At 40.1% G+C, this 26,422-nt stretch overlaps 1 protein-coding gene across 2 annotated transcripts in view; it reads left to right on the top strand.

Moving 5' to 3' along the window:
- LOC128574829 (cytochrome P450 2J2-like) overlaps nt 1–26,422 on the top strand; it is a 38,717-nt gene that overhangs the window by 3,413 nt on the left and 8,882 nt on the right. For both annotated transcript variants that reach the window (XM_053575763.1, XM_053575762.1), the window contains exons 2-6: nt 13,250–13,412; nt 19,400–19,549; nt 19,943–20,103; nt 23,174–23,350; nt 25,294–25,435. In XM_053575763.1, coding sequence (XP_053431738.1) covers nt 13,250–13,412; nt 19,400–19,549; nt 19,943–20,103; nt 23,174–23,350; nt 25,294–25,435 — 793 coding nt within the window. The remainder of the gene's footprint in view (nt 1–13,249; nt 13,413–19,399; nt 19,550–19,942; nt 20,104–23,173; nt 23,351–25,293; nt 25,436–26,422) is intronic.

Genomic DNA, 26,422 nt, shown 5'->3' with positions numbered 1-26,422 from the left:
ATACCACAGCTTGTTAATCCATTCCTGGGTTGGTGGGCATTTAGGCTGTTTCCACATTTTGGTGATTGTAAATTGACCTGCAATAAACAGTCTAGTACAAGTGTCCTTACGATAAAAGGATTTTTTTCCTTCTGGGTAGATACCCAGTAATGGGATTGCAGGATCAAATGGGAGGTCTAGCTTGAGTGCTTTGAGGTTTCTCCATACTTCCTTCCAGAAAGGTTGTACTAGTTTGCAGTCCCACCAGCAGTGTAAAAGTGTTCCCTTCTCTCCACATCCACGCCAGCATCTGCAGTTTTGAGGTTTTCTGATGTGGGCCATTCTCACTGGGGTTAGATGATATCTCAGGGTTGTTTTGATTTGCATTTCTCTAATGTATAGAGATGATGAACATTTTTTCATGTGTTTGTTAGACATTCGTCTGTCATCTTTAGAGAAAGTTCTATTCATGCCTCTTGCCCATTGATCTATGGGATTTTTGGCTTTTTTCATGTGGATTAATTTGAGTTCTCTATAGATCCTAGTTATCAAGCTTTTGTCTGATTCAAAATATGCAAATATCCTTTCCCATTGTGTAGGTTGTCTCTTTGCTTTGGTTATTGTCTCCTTAGCTGTACAGAAGCTTTTCAGTTTAATGAAGTCCCATTTGTTTATTTTTGTTGTTGTTGCAATTGCGATGGCAGTCTTCTTCATGAAGTCTTCCCCCAGGCCAATATCTTCTAGTGTTTTTCCTATGCTTTCTTTGAGGATTTTTATTGTTTCATGCCTTAAATTTAAGTCCTTTATCCATCTTGAATCAATTTTTGTGAGTGGGGAAAGGTGTGGGTCCAGTTTCAGTCTTTTACATGTAGACATCCAGTTCTCCCAACACCATTTATTGAATAGGGAGTCTTTCCCCCAAGGTAAGTTCTTGTTTGGTTTATCGAAGATTAGGTGGTTGTAAGATGTTAGTTTCATTTCTTGGTTTTCAAATCGATTCCAAGTGTCTATGTCTCTGTTTTTGTGCCAGTACCATGCTGTCTTGACCACTATGGCTTTGTAGTACAGACTAAAATCTGGTATACTGATGCCCCCAGCTTTATTTTTATTACTAAGAACTGCCTTAGCTATACGGGGTTTTTTCCGGTTCCATACAAAACGCAGAATCATTTTTTCCAAATCTTGAAAGTACGATGTAGGTACTTTGATAGGAATGGCATTGAATAGGTAGATTGCTTTGGGAAGTATAGACATTTTAACAATGCTGATTCTTCCCATCCATGAGCATGGTATGTTCTTCCATTTGTTAATATCCTCTGCTATTTCCTTTCTGAGGATTTCATAGTTTTCTTTATAGAGGTCCTTCACCTCCTTCGTTAGGTATACTCCTAGGTATTTCATTTTCTTTGAAACTATGGTGAAGGGAGTTGTGTCCTTAGTTAGCTTCTCATCTTGACTGTTATTGGTGTATACAAAGGCTACTGACTTGTGGACATTGACTTTATATCCTGAAACATTACTGTATTTTTTGATGACTTCTAGGAGTCTTGTGGTTGAGTCTTTGGGGTTCTCTAAGTATAAGATCATGTCATCGGCAAAAAGGGAGAGTTTGACCTCCTCTGCTCCCATTTGGATTCCCTTTATTTCCTTGTCTTGCCTAATTGTATTGGCTAGAACTTCCAGCACTATGTTGAATAGTAAAGGTGACAGAGGACAACCTTGTCTGGTTCCAGTTCTAAGAGGAAAAGCTTTCAGTTTTACTCCATTCAGTAAAATATTGGCTGTGGGTTTGTCATAGATAGCTTCAATCAGTTTTAGAAATGTGCCACCTATGCCTATACTCTTCAGTGTCCTAATTAGAAAAGGATGCTGGATTTTATCAAATGCTTTTTCTGCATCTATTGAGAGGATCATGTGATCTTTATTTTTGCCTCTGTTAATATGGTGGATAACGTTTATGGACTTGCGTATGTTAAACCAGCCTTGCATCCCTGGGATGAAGCCTACTTGATCATGATGAATGACTTTTTTGATGATAAGCTGTAATCTGTTGGCTAGGATTTTGTTGAGAATTTTTCCATCTATATTCATGAGTGAGATTGGGCTGAAATTCTCCTTTTTGTTTGGGTCTTTTCCTGGTTTTGGTATCAGGGTGATGTTTGCTTCATAGAATGTGTTGGGGAAGATTCCTTCTTCCTCAGTTTTTTGGAATAATTTCTGCAGTACAGGAATAAGCTCTTCCTTGAATGTTTGATAGAATTCTGGAGTGAATCCATCTGGACCAGGGCATTATTTAGTTGGAAGCTTTTTTATTGTTTCTTTGATCTCAGTGCTTGAAATTGGTCTGTTCAGGAGGTCTATTTCTTCCTGGCTAAGTCTAGGGAGAGGGTGTGATTCCAAATATTGATCCATTTCCTTCACATTGTCAAATTTCTGGGCATAGAGTTTCTGGTGGAATTCAGAGATGATCTCTTGTATCTCTGTGGGATCAGTTGTTATTTCCCCTTTATCGTTTCTGATTGAGGTTACTAGAGATTTTACTTTTCTATTTCTAGATAGTCTGGCCAATGGTTTATCTATTTTATTTATTTTTTCAAAAAACCAGGTCCTTATTTCATTAATTTTCTGAATGATTCTTTTGTTTTCAATTTCATTGATCTCTGATTTGATTTTGGATATTTCTTTTCTTCTACTGAGTTTAGGCTTAGATTGTTCTTCTTTTTCCAATTCCATAAGATCTCTTGTGACATTATTGATGTGCTCTCTTTCTGTTTTTCGAATGTAGGCATCTAAAGCGATGAATTTTCCTCTCAAAACTGCTTTTGCAGTATCCCAGAGGTTTTGGTAGCTTGTGTCTTCATTGTTGTTATGCTCAAGGAAGTTAATGATTTCCTGTTTTATTTCTTCCTGCACCCATCTGTTATTCAACAGAAGATTGTTTAATTTCCATGCCTTTGGGTGGGGTTGAGCATTTTTGTTAGAGTTGAGTTCCACCTTTAGTGCCTTATGGTCTGAAAAGATACAAGGTACAATTTCAATTCTTTTGATTCTGTTGATATTTGTTTTGTGTCCCAGGATATGATCAATTTTGGAGAATGTTCCATGGGGTGACGGGAAGAATGTATATTCTTTATCTTTGGGGTGGAGTGTTCTATATGCATCTATCAAGCACAGTTGTTCTAGGGTCTCATTTAAATCTCTTATATCTTTGTTTAATTTCTGTTTAGAGGATCTGTCCAGCTCTGTAAGAGGAGTGTTAAAGTCCCCTGTTATGATGGTATTATCAAATATCATATTGCTCAGACCGACTAAGGTCTGCTTCAAGAATCTGGGAGCATTTAAATTGGGTGCATAAATATTTAGAATTGAAATGTCTTCTTGTTGTATTTTTCCCTTGACCAATATAAAGTGACCATCTTTGTCTTTTTTGACTTTAGTTGCTTTAAATCCACATGTATCTGAAAATAAGATTGCAACTCCTCTTTTCTTCTGAATTCCATTTGCCTGAAAAATTGTCTTCCAACCCTTGACTCGGAGCTTTAATTTGTCTTTTGAGGTCAGGTGTGTTTCTTTTAGACAGCAAATGGATGGCTTGTGTTTTTTAATCCAGTCAGCCAATCTATGTCTCTTCAGTGGGGAATTCAAGCCATTAACATTTATTGAGATAATTCATAAGTGTGGTAGTATTCTATTCGTCTTATTTGGTGAGAGTCCATTGCTTAGTTTTATCTTTTGCATCAGTGTGGAGGTTAGGTTCTGTCCTTTGATTTCTGAGTTCTTACTTTGCTGCTGATCCATTGTGGTGGTCAGTGTGCAGAACAGGTTGAAGTATTTCTTGTAGAGCTGGTCTTGTTGTGGCGAATTTCCTCAATGTTTGTATATCTGTAAATGATTTGATTTCTCCGTCAATTTTGAAGCTTAGCTTAGTGGGGTACAGAATTCTGGGCTGAAAATTGTTCTGTTTAAGTAGATTAAAGGTAGATGACCATTGTCTTCTTGCTTGGAAAGTTTCATTAGAGAAGTCTGCGGTCACTCTGATGGATTTGCCCCTGCAGGTCAACTGGTGCTTACTTCTAGCAACTTGCAGAATCTTTTCTTTTGTCTTGACTTTGAACAGGTTCATCACAATGTGTCTTGGAGAAGCTCAGTTAGAGTTGAGGCGACCTGGGGTCCGATATCCCTCTGAAAGCAGTGTGTCAGAATCTTTGGTGATGTTTGGGAAATTTTCTTTTATAATATTCTGTAGTATGGCTTCCATTCCTCTGGGGCATTCTTCTTCCCCTTCTGGAATTCCTGTAACTCGTATGTTGGAACGCTTCATAAAGTCCCATAATTCTGACAGTGAACGTTCTGCTTTCTCTCTCTTCTTTTCTGCCTCTTTTACTGTCTGAGTTATCTCAAGAACTTTGTCTTCTACCTCTGAAATTCTTTCTTCTGCATGGTCTAACCTGTTGCTGATACTTTCCATTGCATCTTTAAATTCCCTAATTGACTGTTTCAGTTCCTTCAGGTCTGCTATATCCTTTTTATATTCTTCATATCGTTCATCTCTTATTTGATTCTGTTTTTGGATTTCCTTTTGGTTATTTTCCACTTTATTAGCAATTTCCTTCAATGTTTCCATCATTTCTTTCATTGTTTTCAACATGTGTATTCTAAATTCCCTTTCTGTCATTCCTAACATTTCTCTACAGGTGGAATCATCTGCAGTAGCTACTTCATGGTCCCTTGGTGGGGTTGTTCTAGACTGGTTCTTCATGTTGCCTGGAGTTTTCTGCTGATTCTTCCTCATGAGTGATTTCTTTTATCTGTTTCCTTGCCCTAATTTTCCTTTCACTTCCTCTTGCTCTTTAAGTTCTTGTGCCTGTGGACTAAGGGTTACAGGACCAGAAGGGTGAGAAGGTTGAAGAGCAAAAAAGGGATGAAAGAAAGGAGGACCGAGTGATAATCAAAAAAAGAAAGATAGAGAAAGGAGAGGGGGTGGGTATAAGGAATATTGACAAAAAGAAGAGAGGCACAGAAAGAGGGAGACAGGGCAATATAGGTGTACAGTAGGGTACTTTGACACAACCTTAAAACCCCCCACCTTCTGTGGGTGCCCAGTTGGGTTGTTCCCTTGAGGTGAGCAGCTCTTTGCTAACCTGATCAGACACAGTACCCCACCTCCACCAAGTAGAGAGGAAAGACAAAAATGCTATAGATCAAACCAAAACAAGCAAACAGAAACCTTTACGGGGATAAAATTGGGTGAAAAACTAAATGATAGCGGTAGAAACACTAGCAAAAATGAAGTTCTAGTTATTAAAAAAGGCAGCAATGGGAAACTATAATTAAACTAGAAAAATTGAGAAAGAAAAAGGGATCTGTATGGAAAAGATTGAAATTAACAAACAAAATAACATCAACAATGTCAAAATAAACAGAAGAAAACAACCAAACAAAAAAAAAAAAGAAAAAAATACACAACCAAAAACAAAGCAGTTTGTATATGTTATTGAATATTGTCTGGGCAACACGTGGTCTTCTGGGGTATGAGATGTTAATCACAGTTCTGATACAACTGGAGGCTGCTGATTTCTCAAACCCCAGCAGGTAGACACCCTAAATCTCTCTTCAGCCCACTTAAAATGCACTTTGAACTTGTAAACTTGCTGAGCAGAAGCTTGCCCAGCTTTCTCGCTGGAATCACTGCTGAAGTGGCTATCCACTTACCCAGTGTGCCAAAACCGGTCTCAATCGGCCCCTGAGGGTTAGGGCTGCAAGGCGGCTCAGACCCCACCCTTCGGCTACTTGGTTGCTGGGTTACCAGCTCCCACCCGTTTCTAGCTCTGCGACCCTGAGGGCGGAGCTTGCTGGGGCAGATCACTGACAATGGTTCCGTGTGACCAACCGCCAAACACTATTAGCTCCGTCTGGCTCAGCGGCTCAGACTGGGGCCCTAGACAACGGCCAAAGTTCTCCGCACTCCCGCTCAGGCCCTCCCCAAGGCAGTTCAACTCAGTGCCAAGTCCAAGGACACCAAAACAGTTCACAGGTAAGGCCTTTCTGGTTTGCAGTCTTGCTGCTACTGAACTTACAGTTGTCGGCGGGTTTAGACGGATTGAACACCCGCGACCACTTGCCGGTTTTCCACTGTTTTAGTCCGCCTCTTGGGGTCCAGAAGTCTCTCGCTGACTCCCTGTATCCTCATAGGAGTGATGATAGGCAGATCCCACCAGCCAGAGATGCCTGGAGTCCTATCTCCCCAGACTCACGGTGCCCAGATGCAAAGAAGCTGTTACTCGGCCGCCATCTTGCTCCGCCCTCTCCTGTTTTTATTTTTTCAAGAGTGTTTATACTTGTTTATTGAATAATTTTATAACAACTCTTTCAAAATCTTTAATTATTCTCTAATTCCAACATCTGTATGATCTCAATATTGGCATCAGTTCATTTCAATTAAGATTCTCCTGGGTATTGGCAAAGTGAGTAATTTTAGAGTATATCATGAACATTTTGTGTATTATGGTATCATGTTATAAGATATACTGTAGATTCTGTGCTTTTTGTTTATTTTAGCATGTAGCCTATATAGATTCTACAAGCTCACTTTCATGAGCTGTGGTTCAAACATGGGTTTAGGTTATGATGACCTTGCAGTGCTATTTGGTCAACCCCACTTTGGGCTACCCATCCCCACAGGAGTCCACCCCACATTCTCATCATGCAGGCTGGGAGAGGGAAGATGTGGAAAGAAGTCAGGGACCCCTGTGGAAGGGTCTTCATCACAGAGGGGTGGGAGTCAGATCTGCCCACATCTGCTCATGGGAAAGTCACTTCCTATTACTGTAGGAGAAAGGTGGAAAGCCCTCTTTGGAAGAGTCTCTGTAGTACTGTTAAGGAGTGGAAGTCACAATGCAGGGAGGTACAACAGCTTGTGACTTGTTCTGTAAGGGGAAAAACAAGGTGCCACCGTGTTCTCCACTGCTGCTGCACCCTGTGGCTAGGAAAGGTCATATATTTTTCATGGCCTTTCCTCCAGAGCAGAGAGGTAAAAAGTCTAAAACAAATATTTCATCTTCTTAGGCACTACTGTAAAAGGAATAGAGTCATTAACTGTTTTGTCAGCTTGACTATTGTTGGTATGTATAAAAGCTATTGATTTTGTATTCTGAGATGCTGCTGTATTCCTTGATCACTTCTAAGAGTTTTATGGTTGAGTCCCTGGAGTTTTCCAGGTATAAAATTATATCATCTGCGAGGAGTGAGAGTTTGATCTCCTCTGACCCTATTTGTATGTCCTTGATTGCCTTGTGTTACCTGATTGCGATGGCTAAGACTTCCATTACAATGTTAAAAAGCACTGGAAACAATGGGCAACCTTGCCTGGTTCCTGATCTAAGTGGAAATGTTTTCAATTTTACTCCATTGAATATGATATGGACTGTGGGTTTGCTGTAGATGGCCTCTATCAGTTTAACAAATGTTCCTTCTATACCTATTTTATTAAGTGTTCTGATCATAAAAAGATGTTAGATATTATCAAAAGTTTTTATGCATCAATTGAGAGAATCTTATGGCTTTTATGTTTTATTTTGTATATGTGATGTATTATATTTATAGATTTATGTATATTGAACCAACCTTGAAAACCTGGGATAAAACCAACTTGGTCATGGTGTATACTTTGTTTGATGTGTTTCTGGATTCTGTTTGCTAGGATCTTATTGAATATTTTTGCACCTATATTCATTAAAGATATTGCTCTATAATTTTCTTTCTTTGTTGGGTCTTTTCCTAGTTTGGGGATCAGGGTGATATTTGCTTCATAGAATGTGTTGGAAAGTATTCCTTCTTTTTCTATGTTTTGGAAAGAGCTATGAAACTCTGAGAAAGGAAATAGCTGAAGATGTTAACAAATGGAAAAACATCGCATGCTCATGGCTGGGAAGAATCAACATTGTCAAAATGTCCACACTACTCAAAGCAATATAGAAATTTAAGGCAATCCTTATTAAAGCACCACTGTCATACTTGAAAGATCTGGAAAAAATACTACTTTGTTTTATATGAATTCAGAAAAAAAACTCAAATAGCCAAGACATTACTCAGAAATAAAAATAAATCAGGAGGAATCATGCTACCAGACTTCAGACTGTATTATAAATCTATAGTGATCAAAACAGCCTGGTACTGGCACAAAATTAGAGAGGTAGATGTATGGAACAGAATAGAGAACTAAGTGATGAACTCAGACACTTATTGTCATTTGATCTTTGATAAGCTTATCAAAAACATAAGTTGGGGTAAAGATTCCCTATTTACCAAATGATGCTGGGTAAATTGGCTGGCAACTTGTATGAGACTGAAACTGGACCCACACCTTTCACCATTAACAAAAATTGACTCTCACTGGATGAAAGATTTAAACTTAAGACATGAAACTATAAAGATTCTTGGAGAGAGTGCAGTGGAAACACTTGAAGAAATTGGGCCAGGAGAATACTTTATGAGAAGGATCTCTGGGCAATTAAAGCAGCACCAAATATACATTACTGGGACCTGATCAAACTAAAAAGCTTCTGCACAGCCAAGAACACAGTAAGTAAAGCAAGCAGATAGCCCCCAGAATGGGAGAAGATATTTGCAGGTTATGTTTATGACAAAGGTTTGATAACCGGAATCCACAGAGAACTCAAACTTATTAATAAGAAAGAAACAAGTGATCCCATTTCATTGTGGGCAAGAGACTTGAACAGAAGCTTCTCTGAAGACAGGTGCATGGCCTACAGACATGATGAAAAAATGCTCATCATCTTTAATTATCAGAGAAATGCAAATCAAAACCACTTTGAGATATCATCTAACTCCAGTAAGAGTAGCCCACATAACAAAGTCTCAAAACTACAGATGTTGGATTGGATTCTGAGAAAAGGGAACACTTCTGCATAGCTGGTGGGAATGCAATCTAATATGTTCCTTTTGGAAAGAAGTTTGGAGAACACTTAGGGATTTAAAAGTAGACCTGCCATTCGATCCTGCAATTCCTCTACTAGGTGTATATCCAAAAGACCAAAGATCACTTTACAACAAAGATATTTGCACCAGATTATTTATTGCAGCTCAATTCATAATTGCCAAGTCATGGAAGTAGCCCAAATGCCCATCGACCCATGAATGGATTAATAAATTGTGGCATATGTATACTATGGGATATTATGCTGCCTTAACAAAACATGGAGACTTTACTGCTTTTATGTTTACCTGGATAGAGCTGGAACATATTCTTCTTAGTAAAGTATCTCAAGAATGGAATAAAAAGTATCCAGTGTACTCAGTACTATTATGAAACCAATTTATAATCACCCACACTTTCATATGAAAGATAAAACACAACTATAGCCCAGGATGAAGGAGGGAAGAGGAGGTGGATGGGAGGGGAGGAGGGAAGTTGGATGGAGATAGGGTAAATGGTGGCACCACACCTATGGTGCATATTGCAAGGGTACATATCAAATCTAGTAAGTGTAGTATATAAATGTCTTAACACAATAATTAAGTAAGTGAGGTGAAGGCTATGTTAACCAGTCTGATGTAAGTATTCCAAATTGTATATAAAATCTGCACATTGTACCCCATAAATGCATTAATGTATACGTGATTTATTTATTTGACTTAATAATAAATAAATAAATAAAGTCTAAAACATTTTTGTTCTGTCTGGCTGTCCTCGCCCTGTCTTTTGACAAGAGAATGTAGACTTTTCTTGAGTTTATTCTTGTCTCTGTCAGTTATCATCATGATTAGTAGAAGTACAAGCTCTGACAATAAGTTCCCTAACTTGCCACTGTGCTCTTTATGTTGGCAACACTGTACAAGCATCTCAGTAAGGTTTCATACCCTTGGTATGTCAGTATGTTCATGTTGATTTGTGGTGTTGCCTTACTGAGTGGCATTCATTATTGTTCTTGGGTGTTTTCATGTGGTGTCATTAGATTGTCAGAGCTTTTATTAGAGCAATGAGTAAGCATTTGTAAGTTTCTTTTTAAACTTGGCAAAAGGGGAAGTGAAATTAGGGCCATCTTAGTCCAAGTTTACTGGTTTAATGCCATGAAGAAAATGACATTGTACAAATGGATTAAATGGTTTTCTTAGGTGGGAAAGAGGTTCACTGATGAACAGAGTTCACGGCAGCTAGTATGAGCAGAGCTGAGTAAACCTTGCAAAAATTCATCAAATTGTACATGAAAACCATCAGCAGATTGTGAGAAGCATAACAGATCAAGTAACCATTGGTAGAAAAACAATTAGGAAAATCTCAATTGAAAATCATGGCTGCCACCTCATGGCAATGCATAGTCCCAGGGAGTGTTTCGCAATAAACAAATAGCTATATTGGAATATCCTCCTGACTCACATGTTCTGACCCCCCAATGACTTTTTTCCTCTATTCAAAGATAAAAGATATATTGAAAGGAAGACATTTTGATAACATTCAGGACATATGATGACAGCTCTGATGGCCATTCAGAAAGAGTTCCAAGGGCGGCACCTGTGGCTCAAGGAGTAGGGCGCTGGTCCCATATGCCGTAGGTGGTGGGTTCAAACCCAGCCCCGGCCAAAACCACAAAAAAAAAAAAAAAAAGAAAGAAAAAGAAAGAGTTCCAAAATTGTTTGGAGGGTGGACTAGATGCTGGCATGACTGCATAGCTTCCCAAGAATTAATAGACATCATCATAATCAACCCCAGGGTTCTATGAGGTCATCTGAACTGTCCACATTCACATAGTTGGTAATACCATAAAAGTTATGATCCAGATTTGAAGATCAAGAAATATACATGGTCAAAGATCTGGTAGAGCCGGAAGTCCAAAGAAGTTTATTTCAGTGACTAGTAATGGAGTTCTGAATCCCTCCCTAGTGCAAGATGAGATTCTAGGTTATAATACTGCCACTTAGGAGTTATCTAACTCAACTCTTCCAAGTCCACTTTATAGAATATTCTAAATGAATCGGGGCAGCGCCTGTGGCTCAGTGAGTAGGGCACTGGCCCCATATACCAAGGGTGGTGGGTTCAAACCCAGCCCCAAACTGCAACATAAAATAGCTGGGCATTGTGGCGGGCGCCTGTAGTCCCAGCTATTTGGGAGGCTGAGGCAAGAGAATCGCCTAAGCCCAGAAGCTGGAAGTTGCTGTGAGCTGTGTGACCCCATAGCACTCTACTGAGGGCGATAAGACTCTGTCTCTAAAAAAAAAAAAATAATAATAATAATATTCTAAATGAATCAAGAAATCCTTTCTGATAGTCATAAGCAATTCATCCAGGAATTCAGCAAGGTAAAATAAAAAATCTACTTGATGTCTATGGACCCATTACTGCATTTCATAGAACTAGAGACTTGAGACTTGTGCTTTGGAGTCAGACTAGCTTGAGGTTAAAGATTGGTCCCAGTGAGACAGGACAGACTGTGCTGGAGATAGACAGACTGGTGAGGGAGGCTGGGCAAGAGAAGGATGGAGGCTGAGTTCAGGCCTGGTCTTCAGTGTGGGAGGAGGGTGGGGGGATGAGACTGAGCCCATAGTGTTTTCCCTGATGGATGATGTAGCTACAGGGCTGTAAGAGTGACATGTTGGAGGGTAAGCACAGGGGACCAGGAAAGGAGGGAATCGGCGATACCTGGAGGAAGTGGAGCCCTTTTGTTTGGTGCCATGTCCACAACTAGACTCAGCCAAGGCAGGATGAAGGCAGGGTGGGGTCTTCATAGGACCCCTTCCTGATTAGATAGGAAGGACTTTGACCAGAGACTGTGTTCTCTCCTCTGACACATGGTAGCACATCTCTGCACACATGTGCACGTTCCTGACCATACAAACACGCTCCTGTTCCCTCCTCCCTCCTCCCACCCAGCTCTCTTACTCTCTTTCTCACTCTCCCTAAACTCTAAGTCCCGGAGCCATCTCAGGCTCATGTCTTGTCCTCAGGCCTTATATAATGCCTGGCAAACTCCCTGCACCACTCAACAGCTTTGTCACCTTGCTTATGTTGTTTCAACTCTGACTCATTTTCACTTCCTGCAGAAAGAGGAGAATCACTGCTGCCATAGGGCAGTCACACAGGGAATGTGGCTTTCTGTGACCCCGAGTGCCTTCTCCCCGCACATCACTGAGCTCTCGTTCCTTCTCCCACCCTGAGCGCTTGTCCTTCTTACACAAGGTTTGTTCCTTCCTTGGAGACTGGCCGAGGGGCTTTGTGCCTGGACCAGAAAACAAAGTAGCTTTCATATTACTGCTTTCATGCTTCCTCACAGAAACTTTGCAGGGAGGGAGAACTTTCTCCTTGTCATAGATGGGGAGGTGAGGCTCGAAAAGTGAAGCAAGTTTCCCCCAAAGCACCAGTGATTGAAATGTAGAGCTGAGACTCTCCCGGCACTCCGGAGCTGGAGGGCTCTCTCCATGCTGGCCCTGGCCCTGGATGCACCTTCCTGTGTCCAGCATGTGTTTTCACTGTCTGTGCTCATAGTAGGATGGGGGAAGTTGAGAATATTTTATCAGCTAGGCAAGGTGACTCAAGCCTGTAATCCTAGCACTGTAGGGAAGCTGAGGAGGGTGGATCACCTGAGCTCAGGAGTTCAAGACCAGCCTGAGTATGAGTGAGACCCCTGTCTCTAAAAAGTAGCCAGGCATAATAGCCGGGCATTGTGACCCCTACCTGCAGTCTCAGTTATTTGGGAGGCTGAGGCAAGAGTTTGAGGTTGCTGTAAGGTGTGACACCATGACACTCTACTGAGGGCGACAAAGTGGGACTCTATATCAATCAATAAATAAAGAAACAAATTTTATCATTTGCTAAAAAGTCCAGGTTTGCTACACAGACTTACACTACCTGCATCTCAGCCTTCTTTGGTGGTTGACACGTGCTGAATTCTCTCTCTTCCCTGGACTCTAGGATGCCTGACGTTAGTGACCCTGTTTATTTTACAATAATTACATCCTCATGCCCTGCTCTGGGGCCCGCTGGTGGATGCCCACTCCATTCAGGTTGGTTGAATATATGAATGGATGGATTGTAAGGGATCTTGCTCATCCTAAAGTGATGTCAGCCTTGTTGAGACAAGGAAAAAGGAAACAAAACATTTCCATCAGGTGAAGGCATGTGTGCAAACACACAAACTCACACACTCTCACACACACTCCCGTCAATAAAAGCCACTCCAGCTTCACCCCACACACACACACTTCTGAACACTCAGGTGTGTGCATGTTCAGCGTTAACTATTTAACTGTTTTTCAGATTGTGAAGAAATATGGGAACATTGTTAGCCTGGAGTTTGGGAGTGTATCTTCAGTTGTAATTACGGGATTGCCCCTCATCAAAGAAGCCCTCATTCACATGGACCAAAACTTTGTGAACCGCCCCATTTTTCCTATACAAGAGCGTGTCTTTAAAGGAAATGGTGAGTTCCTTGGTCAATGGAAAGTGTGTGTTTCATATGCTTATGGCTTGCAAGAGGTGCCCTATGACTATAATTTTCCAACATCTCCCAAACAACCTCCACCATTATAAAATCTATGTCATTAATGGAGGCTGGCTGCCCACATTTCCTGATTGAAGTCACCCCCACAAAGGACCTGACAAGGCCAAACCTATTAGAAATTCCAGAGAAGCCACATGTCCTGCACAAACTCACACCAGTGGATCTTCTAATGGAGACACCATGTCACCCAGTCATGGCACAGGGAAAGGAGATGTGTCCACTGATCCCGCTTCCCCTGCGGCTTCCTCCCTTAGGAAGTGGGTATGCATCTGCTCCCTTCTGCTGCTGCTCTTGTCTCCAGCTCCTCATGTGCTCTCGTGAAGGCCATGCTGCACCAGTGGTCTCCCATCTTGTGACCCACATACAATGTCTGACAATTAAGCTTGGGAACCCATCGTAGAAAAAATGCTACATACCTCATTGCTGAATATCACTCTGGTCACCTTCAAAGTACTCCCTTGGCCATTCGCGTTGTGATAATATATATGAGTCTAAAGCTCAGGAAACGAAATAGATGGTCACTCTGAAGAGATGCTATTTAAAATTTTAGGGAGTGATAAGATTTTCCAGAAATGGAATATAGTTTGAGAATATAAGACATACAGACCTAATTTTGTTTCGTTTTGGGTTTTTTTGCCTTTTTTTTTTTAAGTAAATTTATTTTAGGTTAATATCAGGGTACAAACAACCAGGTCAAAATAATTGATTTTGTTAGGTAGAGTCCCTCTTTTGATTATGTCCCACACACAAAAGATGTGCCAAATACCCCTACCCTACGCCAATTCAGTGAGAGTACCCCAACCCTCCCCCCTCTTTTAGTACCCCTCCCCACAACTTGAATTGAAATGAGTTTTTCTCCTACATGGGCATGCATTAGACCATCCACTGCCTTCACTTAAGTATTGAGTACTTTAGGTACTTGCTTTTCTATTCTTGTGATACTTTACTAAGAAGAATGTGTTTCAACTCCATCCAGGATATTACAAATGATGTGACATCACCTTTTTTTTTTTTTTTTAATCTCTGAATAGTACTCCATGCTGTGCATATGCCACAATTTGTTAACCCATTCCTGAGTTGATGGTCATTTAGGTCATTTCCATGTCCTGGCAATTGTAAATTGAGTTGCAATAAACAATCAAGTGCAAATGTCCTTATGATAAAATGATTATTTTTCTTCTGAGTAGATGCCTAGTAGAGAGATGGTGGGGTCAACTGGGAGATCTATTTTGAGATCTTTGAGGATTCTCCATACTTCTTTCCAAAGAGGCTGCATTAGTTTGCAGTCTCATCGGTAATGTAAAAGTAATCGCCTCTTTCCACATATGTGCCAGCGTCTGCAATTTTGGGACACTGTGATGTGGGCTAATATTACTGGGGCTAGGTGATATCTCAGAGTGGTTTTTATTTGCATTTCTCTGATGAGTAGGGACTGAGTATTTTTTCATGTTTGTTAACCATCATCTGTCTTCCCTAAAGAAGGTTCTATTCATGTCTCTTGCCCAGTGATATATAGAATTGTTTGCTCTTACTTTGTTGATTAATTTGAGTTCTCTATAGATCCTAGTTATCAAGCCTTTGTCTAATTCATAATATGCAATTATCTTTTCCCATTCTGAAGGTTGTCTATTTGCTTTTGTTGTTGTCTCTATAGCTATACAGAACCTTTCCAGTTTAATGAAGTCCCATTTATTTATTTTGTTGTTGTTGCAATTGCCATGGAAGTCTTCTTCATAAAATCTTTCCCCAGGCTGATATCCTCAAGTGTTTTTCCCATGCCTTCTTTGAGGACTTTTATTGTTTCATGCCTTAGACTTAAATCTCCTAGCCATCTTGAATCCATTTTTATGAGTGGTGAAATGTCCCAGTCCAGCTTCAGTCTTTTACATGTGGATATCCAGTTCTCACAGCACCATTTATTGAATAAAGGTTCTATCCCCCACAGTGTGCTCCTGTTTGGTTTGTCAAAGTTCAGGGGGCTGTAAGATGTTAGTTTTGTCCCATGGTTTTCTATTTGGTTCCAAAGGTCAGTGTCTCTCTCTACTTTTGTGCCAATACCATGCTATTTTGATCACTATGGGCTTATAATATAGTCTAAAATCTTGTAGGGTGATTTCCCTGGCTTTGTTTTTATTACTAAGAATTGCTTTGGCTATACGGGGGTTTTACTGGTCCCATAAGAAGTGAATAATTATTTTTTCCAATTCTTGAAAGTGTGATGTTGATATTTTAATGGGGATTGCATTGAATCTGTAGATTGATTTATAAGTATAAACATTTTAACAATGTTGATTCTTCCCAGCCAGGAGCATGGTATATTATTCCATTTGTTAATATCTTCTGCTATTTATTTTCTTAGGGTTTTATTATTTTCTTTGTAGATATCCTTAATCTCTTTTGTTAAGGATCCTAAATACTTTCCTAAGTATTTCATTTTCTTTTTATTTATTTATTTATTTATTTTTTATTGTTAAATCATAGCTGTGTACATTAGTGCAATCAAGGGGTACATGAAATCTGCACAGTATTTCACTTTCTTTTAAGCTACTGTGAAGGGAATTGTGACCTTGATTTGCTTCTCAAGTTGGCTGTTGTTGGCATATTCAAAGGCTTCTGATTTGGAGACATTGATTTTATATCCTGAGACATTACTGTATTTCTCAATCCCTTCCAGGAGTCTTGTGGTTGAGTCTTTGGGGTTCTCTAAGATCATATCATCAGCAAAGAGTAAGCGTTTGACCTCTGCCTGCATTTGGATGCCATTAACATCTGTCTCTTGCCTGATTGCATTGCTAAAACTTTCTAGCACTATGTTGAATAGTCGTGGTGATAGAAGATATCCTTGACTGGTTCTAGTTTTAAGTGGAAAGGCTTTCAGTTTTACTCTATTCAGTATGATATTAGCTGTGGGTTTATCATAGATGGCTTCAATCAGCTTAAGAAATGTGCTACTATGCCAATATTCTTAAGTGTTCTTGTTAGAAAAGGATGCTGAATTTTATTGAATACTTTTTCTGCATCTATTGAGAGGATCTTACGGTCTTTGGTTTTGCTCCTGTTGATATGGTGAATTCCATTTATGGATTTGCTTATGTTAAACCAGCCTTGCATCCCTCAGATGAAACCTAATTGACCATGATGAATGATTTTTTTAATGTGTAGCTGTAACCTATTGGCTAGAATTTTATTGAGAATTTTTTGCAACAATATTTATTAGTGAAATTGGTCTGAATTTCTCCTTACTAGTTGGGTCTTTTCTTGGTTTTAGTAAAAGGAGGATGGTTGCTTCATAGAATGTGTTGGAGAACATTTCTTCCTTCTCAAGTTTTTGGAACAATTTCTGCAGTATGGGTATAAGTCTTCTTTGAAGGTTTGATAGCTTTCTGGTGTGATGCAATCTGGACCAGGGCTCTTTTTGTTGGGAGATTTTTTATTGTTTCCTTAATTTTAGTGCTTGAATTTGGTCTTTTTAAGAAATCTATTTCTTCTTGGTTAAATCTAGGAAGAGAGTGTGATTATATGTATTGATCCATTTCCTCCACATATCAAATTTCTAGGTAAACAGTTCCTTGAAGTATTCAGAAATAATCTCTTGTACCTCTGTGATACCTATTGTTATTTCTCCTTTATCATTTCTCTTTGAGGTTATTAGAGATTTTACTTTTCCATTTCTAGTTAAACTGGCCAAAGTTTATCAATTTTACTCATTTTTTTAAAGAACCCACTTTACGTTTCATTGATTTTCTGAATGATTCTCTTGTTTTCAATTTTATCAATTTCTGATTTAGTTTTAGTTATTTCTTTTCTTCTGCTGGGTTTGGGATTAGTTTGTTCTTCTTTTTCCATTCCCATAAGATAGTTCATAAGTTTATTGATGAGCTCTCCTTTTGATTTTCAGATGTAGGCACCTAATGCAATAAATTTCCCTCTTAAGACTGCTTTTCTTGTATTCCACAGGTTTCAGTAACTTGTAGCTTCATTGTTGTTATCTTTGAGGAATTTGAAAATTTCCTCTTTTATCCCTTCCTGGACCCATCATTCAGTATAGGTTGTTTAGTTTCCATTCCTTTGTGTGGGTGTGGAGATGAACATTTTTGCTGGAGTTGAGTTCCACCTTTATTGCCTTGTGATCTGAAAATATACAAGGTATAACTTAGCTTCCACAGTGGTGCAAAGGATAAAACTATACAACGGACTTTCTCAAAATAAGATGAATAGAACTACCACACTTATCAATTCTCTAAATAAATGGTAATGGCTTGAATTCCCAATTGAACAGGCACAGGCTGGCTGATTGGATAAAAAAAAAAGCACAAGCCATCCATATGCTGTCTACTGGAATTGCACCCAATCTTGAAGGACAAATCAAGACTCGGGTTAAGAGATGAAAAATAGCATTTCAAGCAAATAGAAATCAGAAGGAAAGAGGGATTGCAATCTTATTATCAGATGCCAGTGGATTTACAGCAATTAAAGTTAAGAAAGACAAGGATGGTCACTTCATGCTGGCCAAGGGAACAATACAACAAGAGGACATTTCAATTTTTTAAATATTTATGCCCTCAACTTAAATGGTCTCAGATTTATTAAACAGACCTTGATTGGTCTGAGCAATGTAATGTCCCATAACACCATATTAGCCAGGGACTTTAACACCCCTTGACACAACTGGACAGATCCTATAAATAGAAAGTAAGTAAAGATACAGAAAACTTAAATGTAACCCTGGAACAAATGGGCTTAATAGACAAAGCTAAACAATATACATTTTTCTCATCAGTCCAAGGAACATACTCCAAAATAGATCATATCCTAAGATACAAGTCAAACCTCAACAAATTTAAAAGAATAGACCTAATTTTGAAGTCCTCCACCATTTCAATATTTAACAGAAGAAGATGAACCAGTGGAAGATAGAAGTTTCTGGCAGAGAATTAGGAAGAAAATCTGGAGAGTGAGGTATCCTTAGCACCCCTGGAAGGGAGTATTTCCAGAAAGAAGTGTCTGATACTGTTGAAGGATCTAATAAAATGGGGTCAAATGTTATCCTTGGACTTGACAGCAAGGAGGGCCATTTCACTGGGTGATGCAGGCCAAAATCAGATATCAAAGTTGGTGAGCAGTGCTCTGGAAGTAAAGACAAGAAAAGGAGCTTGGCATTACCTGTGATATGACTCAGATGATGTTCTGTTGAACTTATCAATATTTTTCTCCTCTTTGTATTGTTTTTCTATATGGAATATTTTTTCCTCCTTGTTTTCTTGAGTTATTTCTTCATCTATTAATGTCTGGCTTAGATAGGAACTCTCCTATAAAGCTTCTCTTTGCCTACTCAACTATATGGACTTTATATTTCCCATAAATGCATTCCTAGCATTTAGCATAACAAAACACTTAACTTTACCTATGTGGCTAATAATCAAAGCCTGGGCTCTAGAATCAGGGAGATGTGAGGTTGAACATCCATTTAGCTGGTTACTAACTGTGTTACCTTACGAAGTTTACTTTATCTTCTGCTTCTAATTTTTCTCATTAGTTAAATGGGGGGTAGTTTTAGTATTAACTGTAATTACCCTTTAAGATTTGTCTGAGTACTAAATTACACAACACATAAAATATTCACTAATAGGGCAGCGCCTGTGGCTCAAAGGAATAGGGCACCGGCCCCACATACCAGAGGTGGTGAGTTCAAACCTGGCCCCGGCCAAAAACTGCAAAAAAAAAAAAATTCACTAACATGCCAAGCAGTCAGTTGTGTACACTGTTTTGGGGTGATTGCTCTGAACAATTTTCAAGTGTCATAATTCCCTGCCTGTCCCTCCATCTGACACCCATCCTCATACTGTTTGCTGGATATTCACATTATTAAACCAGAATACCATGATATTGACTTTTGTTCCCCCCAGGATTGTTCATGTCCAAAGGCCAGATATGGAAGGAGCAAAGAAGGTTCGCCCTGACAACACTGAGGAACTTTGGTTTAGGGAAGAAGAGCTTAGAGGAACGCATTCAGGAGGAGGCCCACCACCTCATTGAGGCAATAAAAGAGGAGAACGGTGAGCATCTCTAGGAGGGACATAGGAGATTTGGGCCCATTCATTCTTTGGAGGGATACTTATACAATGCCTAAATGCTTGTTCTGTGCCTACCACCGTGCTAAGTAGTGAGGATGAAACAGTGAACAACTAACCATGACCCTACCCTCAAGGAGTTCTAGAATTAAATGCATGGACATAGGCAGTGGACATGTTACTGAATTTAAACCCTGATCATCAATTTGTGTCATTGACTGAGTATTTGCTGTATGGCAAATCCAGTGTAAGGTGGTGTGGCCAGATCTCAGAAATGGTTCCGTAGTAGGTATATCCTATGTCAAAGAGAGGAGACTCTCTGTAGGAACTAGAGGGATCTCATCAGAAGTATCTGTTTTGTGCTTCCTCCCCCTCCAGGGCAGCCTTTTGACCCTCACTTCAAAATCAACAATGCAGTTTCCAATATCATTTGCTCTATCACCTTTGGGAAGCGATTTGAGTACCATGATAGTGAGTTTCAGGAGCTGCTGAGGTTACTGGATGAAGCCACAAATATGGAGACTTCATTTACAAGCCAGGTAAGGCAGCTTTCTTTCTATACCTCATTGACACATGCACTAATTTCTTTTTTGTGTATATATATATATATATATATACACACACACACATATATATGCTCATATTGGTTATGTTCTTACTTGTACACCAACACTTAAGCTATTATCAATTTTCTGATTTCACAGGGTATATCCCTTTGAGGTTCAAATCTCACTTCTTCCTTGGTGGGCCTTGTAGCTCAATTTCTGACCCTGTAGGCCTTTGAGTCTGTCAAAGACCATACTTAGTTTTTAGGTCTCACCACCACTTTTCTGAATTTGGAAGACATTCCTAGAGGAAAATTTACCCCCAGGCATTGAGTTCATCCCTGCCTTCTCTTCTTTCTTTATGCCTTATTCCTGAAATTCGTAGCCTCAATGTAACTTCAAGTGCCATTGACTTATGTTTAAAGAAGCTTTCTTAGAGTCCATATGAAGGGATGTTCTTTTAAGACCCTCTGAGCTGATTAGCAAACTAGTCTAATGGGAGGCAAACTCTGCAAACAGAGTCTGGTTGTCTGTGGAATGTCCTAGAAGGGACCTTGGAAGTGGAAAACAAGATAAGTTAGTGTGCATTTCAGTTACATGATGCACCTGTTTTCTCAGACAGATGGCTAAATAAGTTTTTGTGGTCACTCTGCGTGGCTTCTTTGTACTCTTATCATATAAACCATTGGCTGCCGATTAATATTATTATTAGAATGTGTATGTGTTATATTAAGAGTATATAAGCTTGTAAGAAATAAACTGAGGTCGCTGTATGCCAGAGTGAGCAACAGCCTCCCCCCTTGCAGACATTTCAGTGCAGATTTCTTCCTCTGTGACTCCGATTCACACAACAGAAATTACCTTGGAACGCCTGTGTGTGTTCATATTTATATACATGTGTATATTTTTTAAATGCTAAGTATTCTGAGTAAAAGGCCTTGAATTACTGAGTCTACCCTTGATAAAATTTGAAAACATTTCCGCAGTCTTGAAAAAAAGTACTTTATTTTTGACAATTATAAATGTACCTGAAGTAGGGAGACCACAGTCATGAATCACTGTGTAACATCAGTCACTCCAGCAATGCTCAACATGTGACTAACTGCAGTTCCCCAGTCTCCATGCCACCCCTCCCTGAGTTATTTGGAACAAATCACAGACCTCAGTGGTTTGATTCATAAATAATGCAATGTATATTTCATAAGGGACCTATTTCTACTAAAATAAAATATTATGTACCTGATAAATATAAACAATAATTATGTAATGCCTTCAAACACCTAGCCACAGCTCAGATGTCCCTAGATGTCTCATAAGGGGATTTTGTTTGTTTGTTTTATTTTGGTGGTTTTCTTTCAATCAGAATTCAATCCAGGCCTGTATATTATATTTGGCTACTGTGGCTCTGGCTCTCTCTCTCTCTCTCTCTTTTTTTCTTTTTCTGCAGTTTTTGGCCAGGCCTGGGTTTGAACCCACCACCTCTGGTATGTTGGGCTAGTGCTCTACTCCTCTGAGCCACAGTAGCCACCCAGCTACTGTGTCTCTTTAAGGATCATTTGATCTGTGGCTTGCTTCCCACCTCTCTCTTTTTTTTTTTTTTTTTTGTTTATTGACAAATTTATGTCACTTGCTCTGTAGAGTTTTCCATGTTCTGGATTTTACTGATTGCATTCCTCTGGTTTTTAACATGTTCTTCTAGTCCCATGATTTAAATATATTGGAAACTAAATCCAGAGCCTTGATCAAAATACGATTTTCTTTTTGTGTGTGTGTGTGTGACAGTCTCACTATGTTGCCCTCAGTAGAGTGTTGTGGTGTCACAGCTCTCAGCAATCTCAAACTCTTGGGCTTACGCGACTCTCTTGCCTCAACCTCTGAAGTAGCTAGGACTACAGGTGTCTGCCACAATGCCAGCTATTTGTTGATGTTGTCATTGTTGTTTAATAGGCCTTGGCCAGGTTGAACCCACCAGCCATGGTACATGTGCCCAGCACTGTAACCAGTGAGCTATGAGTGCTGAGCCAATTTTATTTTCTTTATTTTTTCTTTCTTTATTTTTTTTATTAAATCATAGCTGTGTACATTTATGCAATCATGGGGCACCATATGCTGGTTTTATATACAATTTGATATATTTTTATCACACTAGTTAACATAACCTTCCTGGCATTTTCTTAGTTATTGTCTTAAGACATTTATATGCTACATTTGGTTAAGTTTCACATGTACTCTTGTAAGATGCACCATAGGTGTGGTCCCACCAAATACCCTCCCTTCACCTATCCTCCTCCCTCCCCTCCCTTTCCCCATATTCTTAGGTTAAAATTGGGTTGTAGCTTTCATATGAAAGCTATAAATTAGTTTCATAGTAGGGCTGAGTACATTGGATACTTTTTCTTCCATTCTTGAGATACTTTGCTAAGAAGAATATGTTCCAGCTCCATCCATGTAAACATGAAAGAGGTAAAGTCTCCATCTTTCTTTAAGGCTGCATAATATTCCATGGTGTACATATACCACAATTTATTGATCCATTCGTGGGTCAGTGGGCACTTGGGCTTCTTCCATGATTTAGCAATTAATTTTATTTTTTTTTAACGCTCCTTTCCAAGTGGTACTTAATGTCAGGTTGTCTCATGTTACAATATAGATCAGAGGGTTTAGCTACCATGACTCTGACTTGCCTAATACCACACTCACAGATATCATCCTCCTTACAGTTTTTACCTGATGTTTACAAATATTTTTGATGACCATTGCATGCGTGCCCTATTTCATTGCAGGATTCAAATTGGTGATATTGTAATTGCTTTTCTCCCACTTTGTAATTGATTTATAGTTATTGATTTTATATTGACCAACTTTGGGAAATTCTTAGCAATCTCATCTTAAAAATATTATATTCTGCACAGCCAGAGGGGTGAAAGTGAAAAAAGGGGGTCAAGGATGACCAAGCTTTCAGTGTGAGTGAATGAAAGGTATGGAAAGAAATGTTGGCCTCTTTTATGTTGTAGGGAAATGCGGGCCACGTTGTCTCCACGATTGTTCTGTTTTTCTCCATCAGCTCTACAATTTCCTTCCATGGATAATGAAGTTCCTTCCTGGTCCCCACCAAACTGTCTTCAGAAACTGGGAAAAACTGAAATTGTTCGTTTCTCACATCGTTGAAAAGCACAGGAGAGATTGGAACCCTGATGAAACAAGAGACTTTATTGACGCTTACCTCAAGGAAATGGCCAAGGTGAGGAAACCAAAGTGGTTCCTGTGTTTTGTTCTTCAAGATCAAATAGGGCTGCGTTAGTTTCCAACCGCTACTGTAACAAATTACACATAATTGGTGGGTTGACATAGCACTGATTTATTCTCCTAGAGTCCTGGATGTGGGAAGTCTGAGATCAGTCTCACAGTGCTAAACTCAAGTGTTGGCCAGGCTTGCTCCTATTGGATGCTCCAGACAAGAGCCTGGTCTTATGACTTTCCTGACTTTGAGAAGGGCTGTATTCCTTGGCTTGTGGCCCCATCCTCCATCTTTAAAGCCAGCAGCACATCCTCCCTCCGTCCCCTGTGGTCTCTGCTCCATCCTTACATCTTCTCGCTCTGGCTTTGGCCCTCTTACCTCACTCTTATAAAGACCCTTGTGATGATATTAGGCCCACTGGGATAATTCGGGATAATGGTCCAATCTCAGAATTTTTTACTTAATCCCATCTGCAAAGTCTCTTTTGCCACATAAGTTAACATCCAAGGTGACAGGAAGTGGGATGAGGATGGACGTGTTTGTGGTCCATTCTTCAGCCTGTCACAGAAGAGTCAAACAGGGGCAGTATTTTAGAGGCTGGAGGGCAGCATTAACTCAGCATTGAAGAGGCAATTAAAGGTAAAGATAGAGGATTTAGGTAAATGCCCAACAGTGCCTATTGGCCCCCATCATCTCTCCTCTTGCCACATCTGACAGGGCTATGCACAATGGGGAAAACAGCAATTGAGTCTCCAAGTTCTGTTTCATCAATTGTCCACCTGGAAATAATAACCTGTCCTGCTCCCATCTCCACTGCAGAACACAAGGACTGAATGCCAGAGTTTAACCTCTGGGCCCAAATGGGCTGGGCCTTTTCCTTTCTCCACATAGCATCCCTTTCCAATGTTATAGGCCAGAAGCCTGGATGGAGCAGCAAACTGTACTCATGCCTTTTTCTATAGGGGCCCTCTGGCTAATGGACAGTCCCTGAGTCAGTGCTATCATCTCTACACATCAATTACTGGGTCCTCCTCATGGAGCAGGGAGAATGGTGGATTGCTCCTACTGGCGTAATAATCATTGAGACATTGTCTTCTCCCCAGAGGAGGAAACAACAGGTGCTTGCTGGTGTTCAGGTGTGAGACTGTGAATATTAAGAGCAGTGGGGACAAATGGAACCTTCCAGAGGAGCATGGTAGAGATGGTGGGGTATCATGAGGCACGGTTATGGAATCAGAATGATTCAATTGGGAAGGAAAAGATTAATGAGGTGAAATAAGAATTGTTTTTCATAAGAGGAATTCTATTGATTCCTTATGTTTGCAGTACAAATGTATGGTGAGTACTTGCTATCTGCCCTCATGCCTCACATATTAATACTGTCATCTTGAGGAGCACGCACGATTATTTCCACTTTATAAAATCAGAAACCAAAGTACAGAACACATAGACTGCCACACTAGAGAAAAACATTTGTCCTTGGAGCTCCAGTATTTGATTACCTGACTCCCAGTGTAGAGATATGTGAGTTATATCTGATTCGTGTGGACTCAGGCTTGAAATGAGCATCATATGGCAGTTACTGTGCTAAGAAAGTCGCCCTAAGTCCTACAGCTGCAAAGTAAAGTGGCTGACGCTGGAGCCAACTTGTCTTGCTCACAGCCTGTTCTCCTTCCACTGAATTAATAGCTTCTCCCAAATTACAGGCATAAGAAAATAGTTGTCTTCCATTGTCATCCTCCAAAAAACCTTCTAGCACTTGGGCCAGGACAACACTAATAATGATTCTGTAATAAGCCTCTGCCTCCTGGAGAGGACAAAGGGAAGTTGTTTCTTCCAGGGACATTGTGTTCCACACCACCTCCTTGGATGAAGCCCCTGATTTTATGGCAATCAGGAATTGTCTGAATAAAGCAAAGCATAGCATTAAATATTGTCCTTCCTAGAATGCCAGCAATGCTACCTCAAGTTTCCATGAAGACAACCTCATCGGGTGCACTCTGGACCTCTTCTTTGCCGGAACTGAGACAACTTCCTCCACCCTGCGCTGGGGGCTGCTTTACATGGCCCTCTACCCAGACATCCAAGGTGGGTTGTCAGTGTGTGTGCCCGGCGTAGGGCAGAGTGATGCCTCCCGGGGTGCAAGGCCTACAGCTGGGGGCCAGACAAGAACATGGCAGAAAGAAAGGAGAGGAGAAGAGTCACAAGGTGATGGGGACGTGGGAACGGTCACATTCTTCACACCGTTCTCCAGGTCTGGAATGGGTTCAGGTAACACAAGTATAAGAGAGAAACTCTGTCCTCAAGAAGCTCAAGTCAAGGGGGAAAACAGTGAAGTGAGTCAAGTTTCTGGAAGGTCCCAGGGAAGAGTTCCAGTCCCCTGGGAAAATCTGGTGGTGCTCTTCTCTTCTTTTAAGCAATGGGTCCCACTGCCTCCTGGGTCATGTCCAGACCCTGGAGTCTGGTATGATGTCTCTGAAGTGCCCCTCTGTCTGTCCAGTATTGGTCCCCTGACTCTCCCATGGAGACCTTACTACCCTACATGTCATTTTCTTTGCTCTGATCTTGTGTGTGCCTCTATGTCATGACCTCTGCTCTTCCCTCTGCCAAGAATGTGCTTCCCCAATTTCTCTTCCTGGAGAATCTGCTCAAATGCTACCTCCCTAAGATATGTCTCCACCCCATTGGAAATCATTGGCATTTTTATCCTCCAGGGATGACTCACTTGACCTCCATTAGTGGGCTTATCACACGTTGTTCATGTAGCTCCCACTGCCGAGGTCCACCCAAGAACAGGGACTGTTCCCATTGTCATTCTTCTTTCAGGTTGCAGAACAATTTGAGCATATGGGAGATGAGGATGCTTATGATGCAGCTTTTCAAACTGTGGGTAACATTTATTCATGAGGCAGAAAATCAATGGATCAAGATCTACTCTTTTTTCCTATGATAAGGATAGAGGAGAAAAGTTCAGAATGTTTCCCATGTACTAAGGGGACTTCATTCATGAAACTTTCTTTCTCTCTTAAGTTGATCAATAAATGTGTGCTTTCTGCATGTGTATTTTTATGTATA

This window comes from Nycticebus coucang, chromosome 22, assembly GCF_027406575.1.
Source record: "Nycticebus coucang isolate mNycCou1 chromosome 22, mNycCou1.pri, whole genome shotgun sequence".
Lineage (NCBI taxonomy): Eukaryota > Metazoa > Chordata > Mammalia > Primates > Lorisidae > Nycticebus > Nycticebus coucang.
This window is presented reverse-complemented; position numbering and strand designations above follow the sequence as displayed.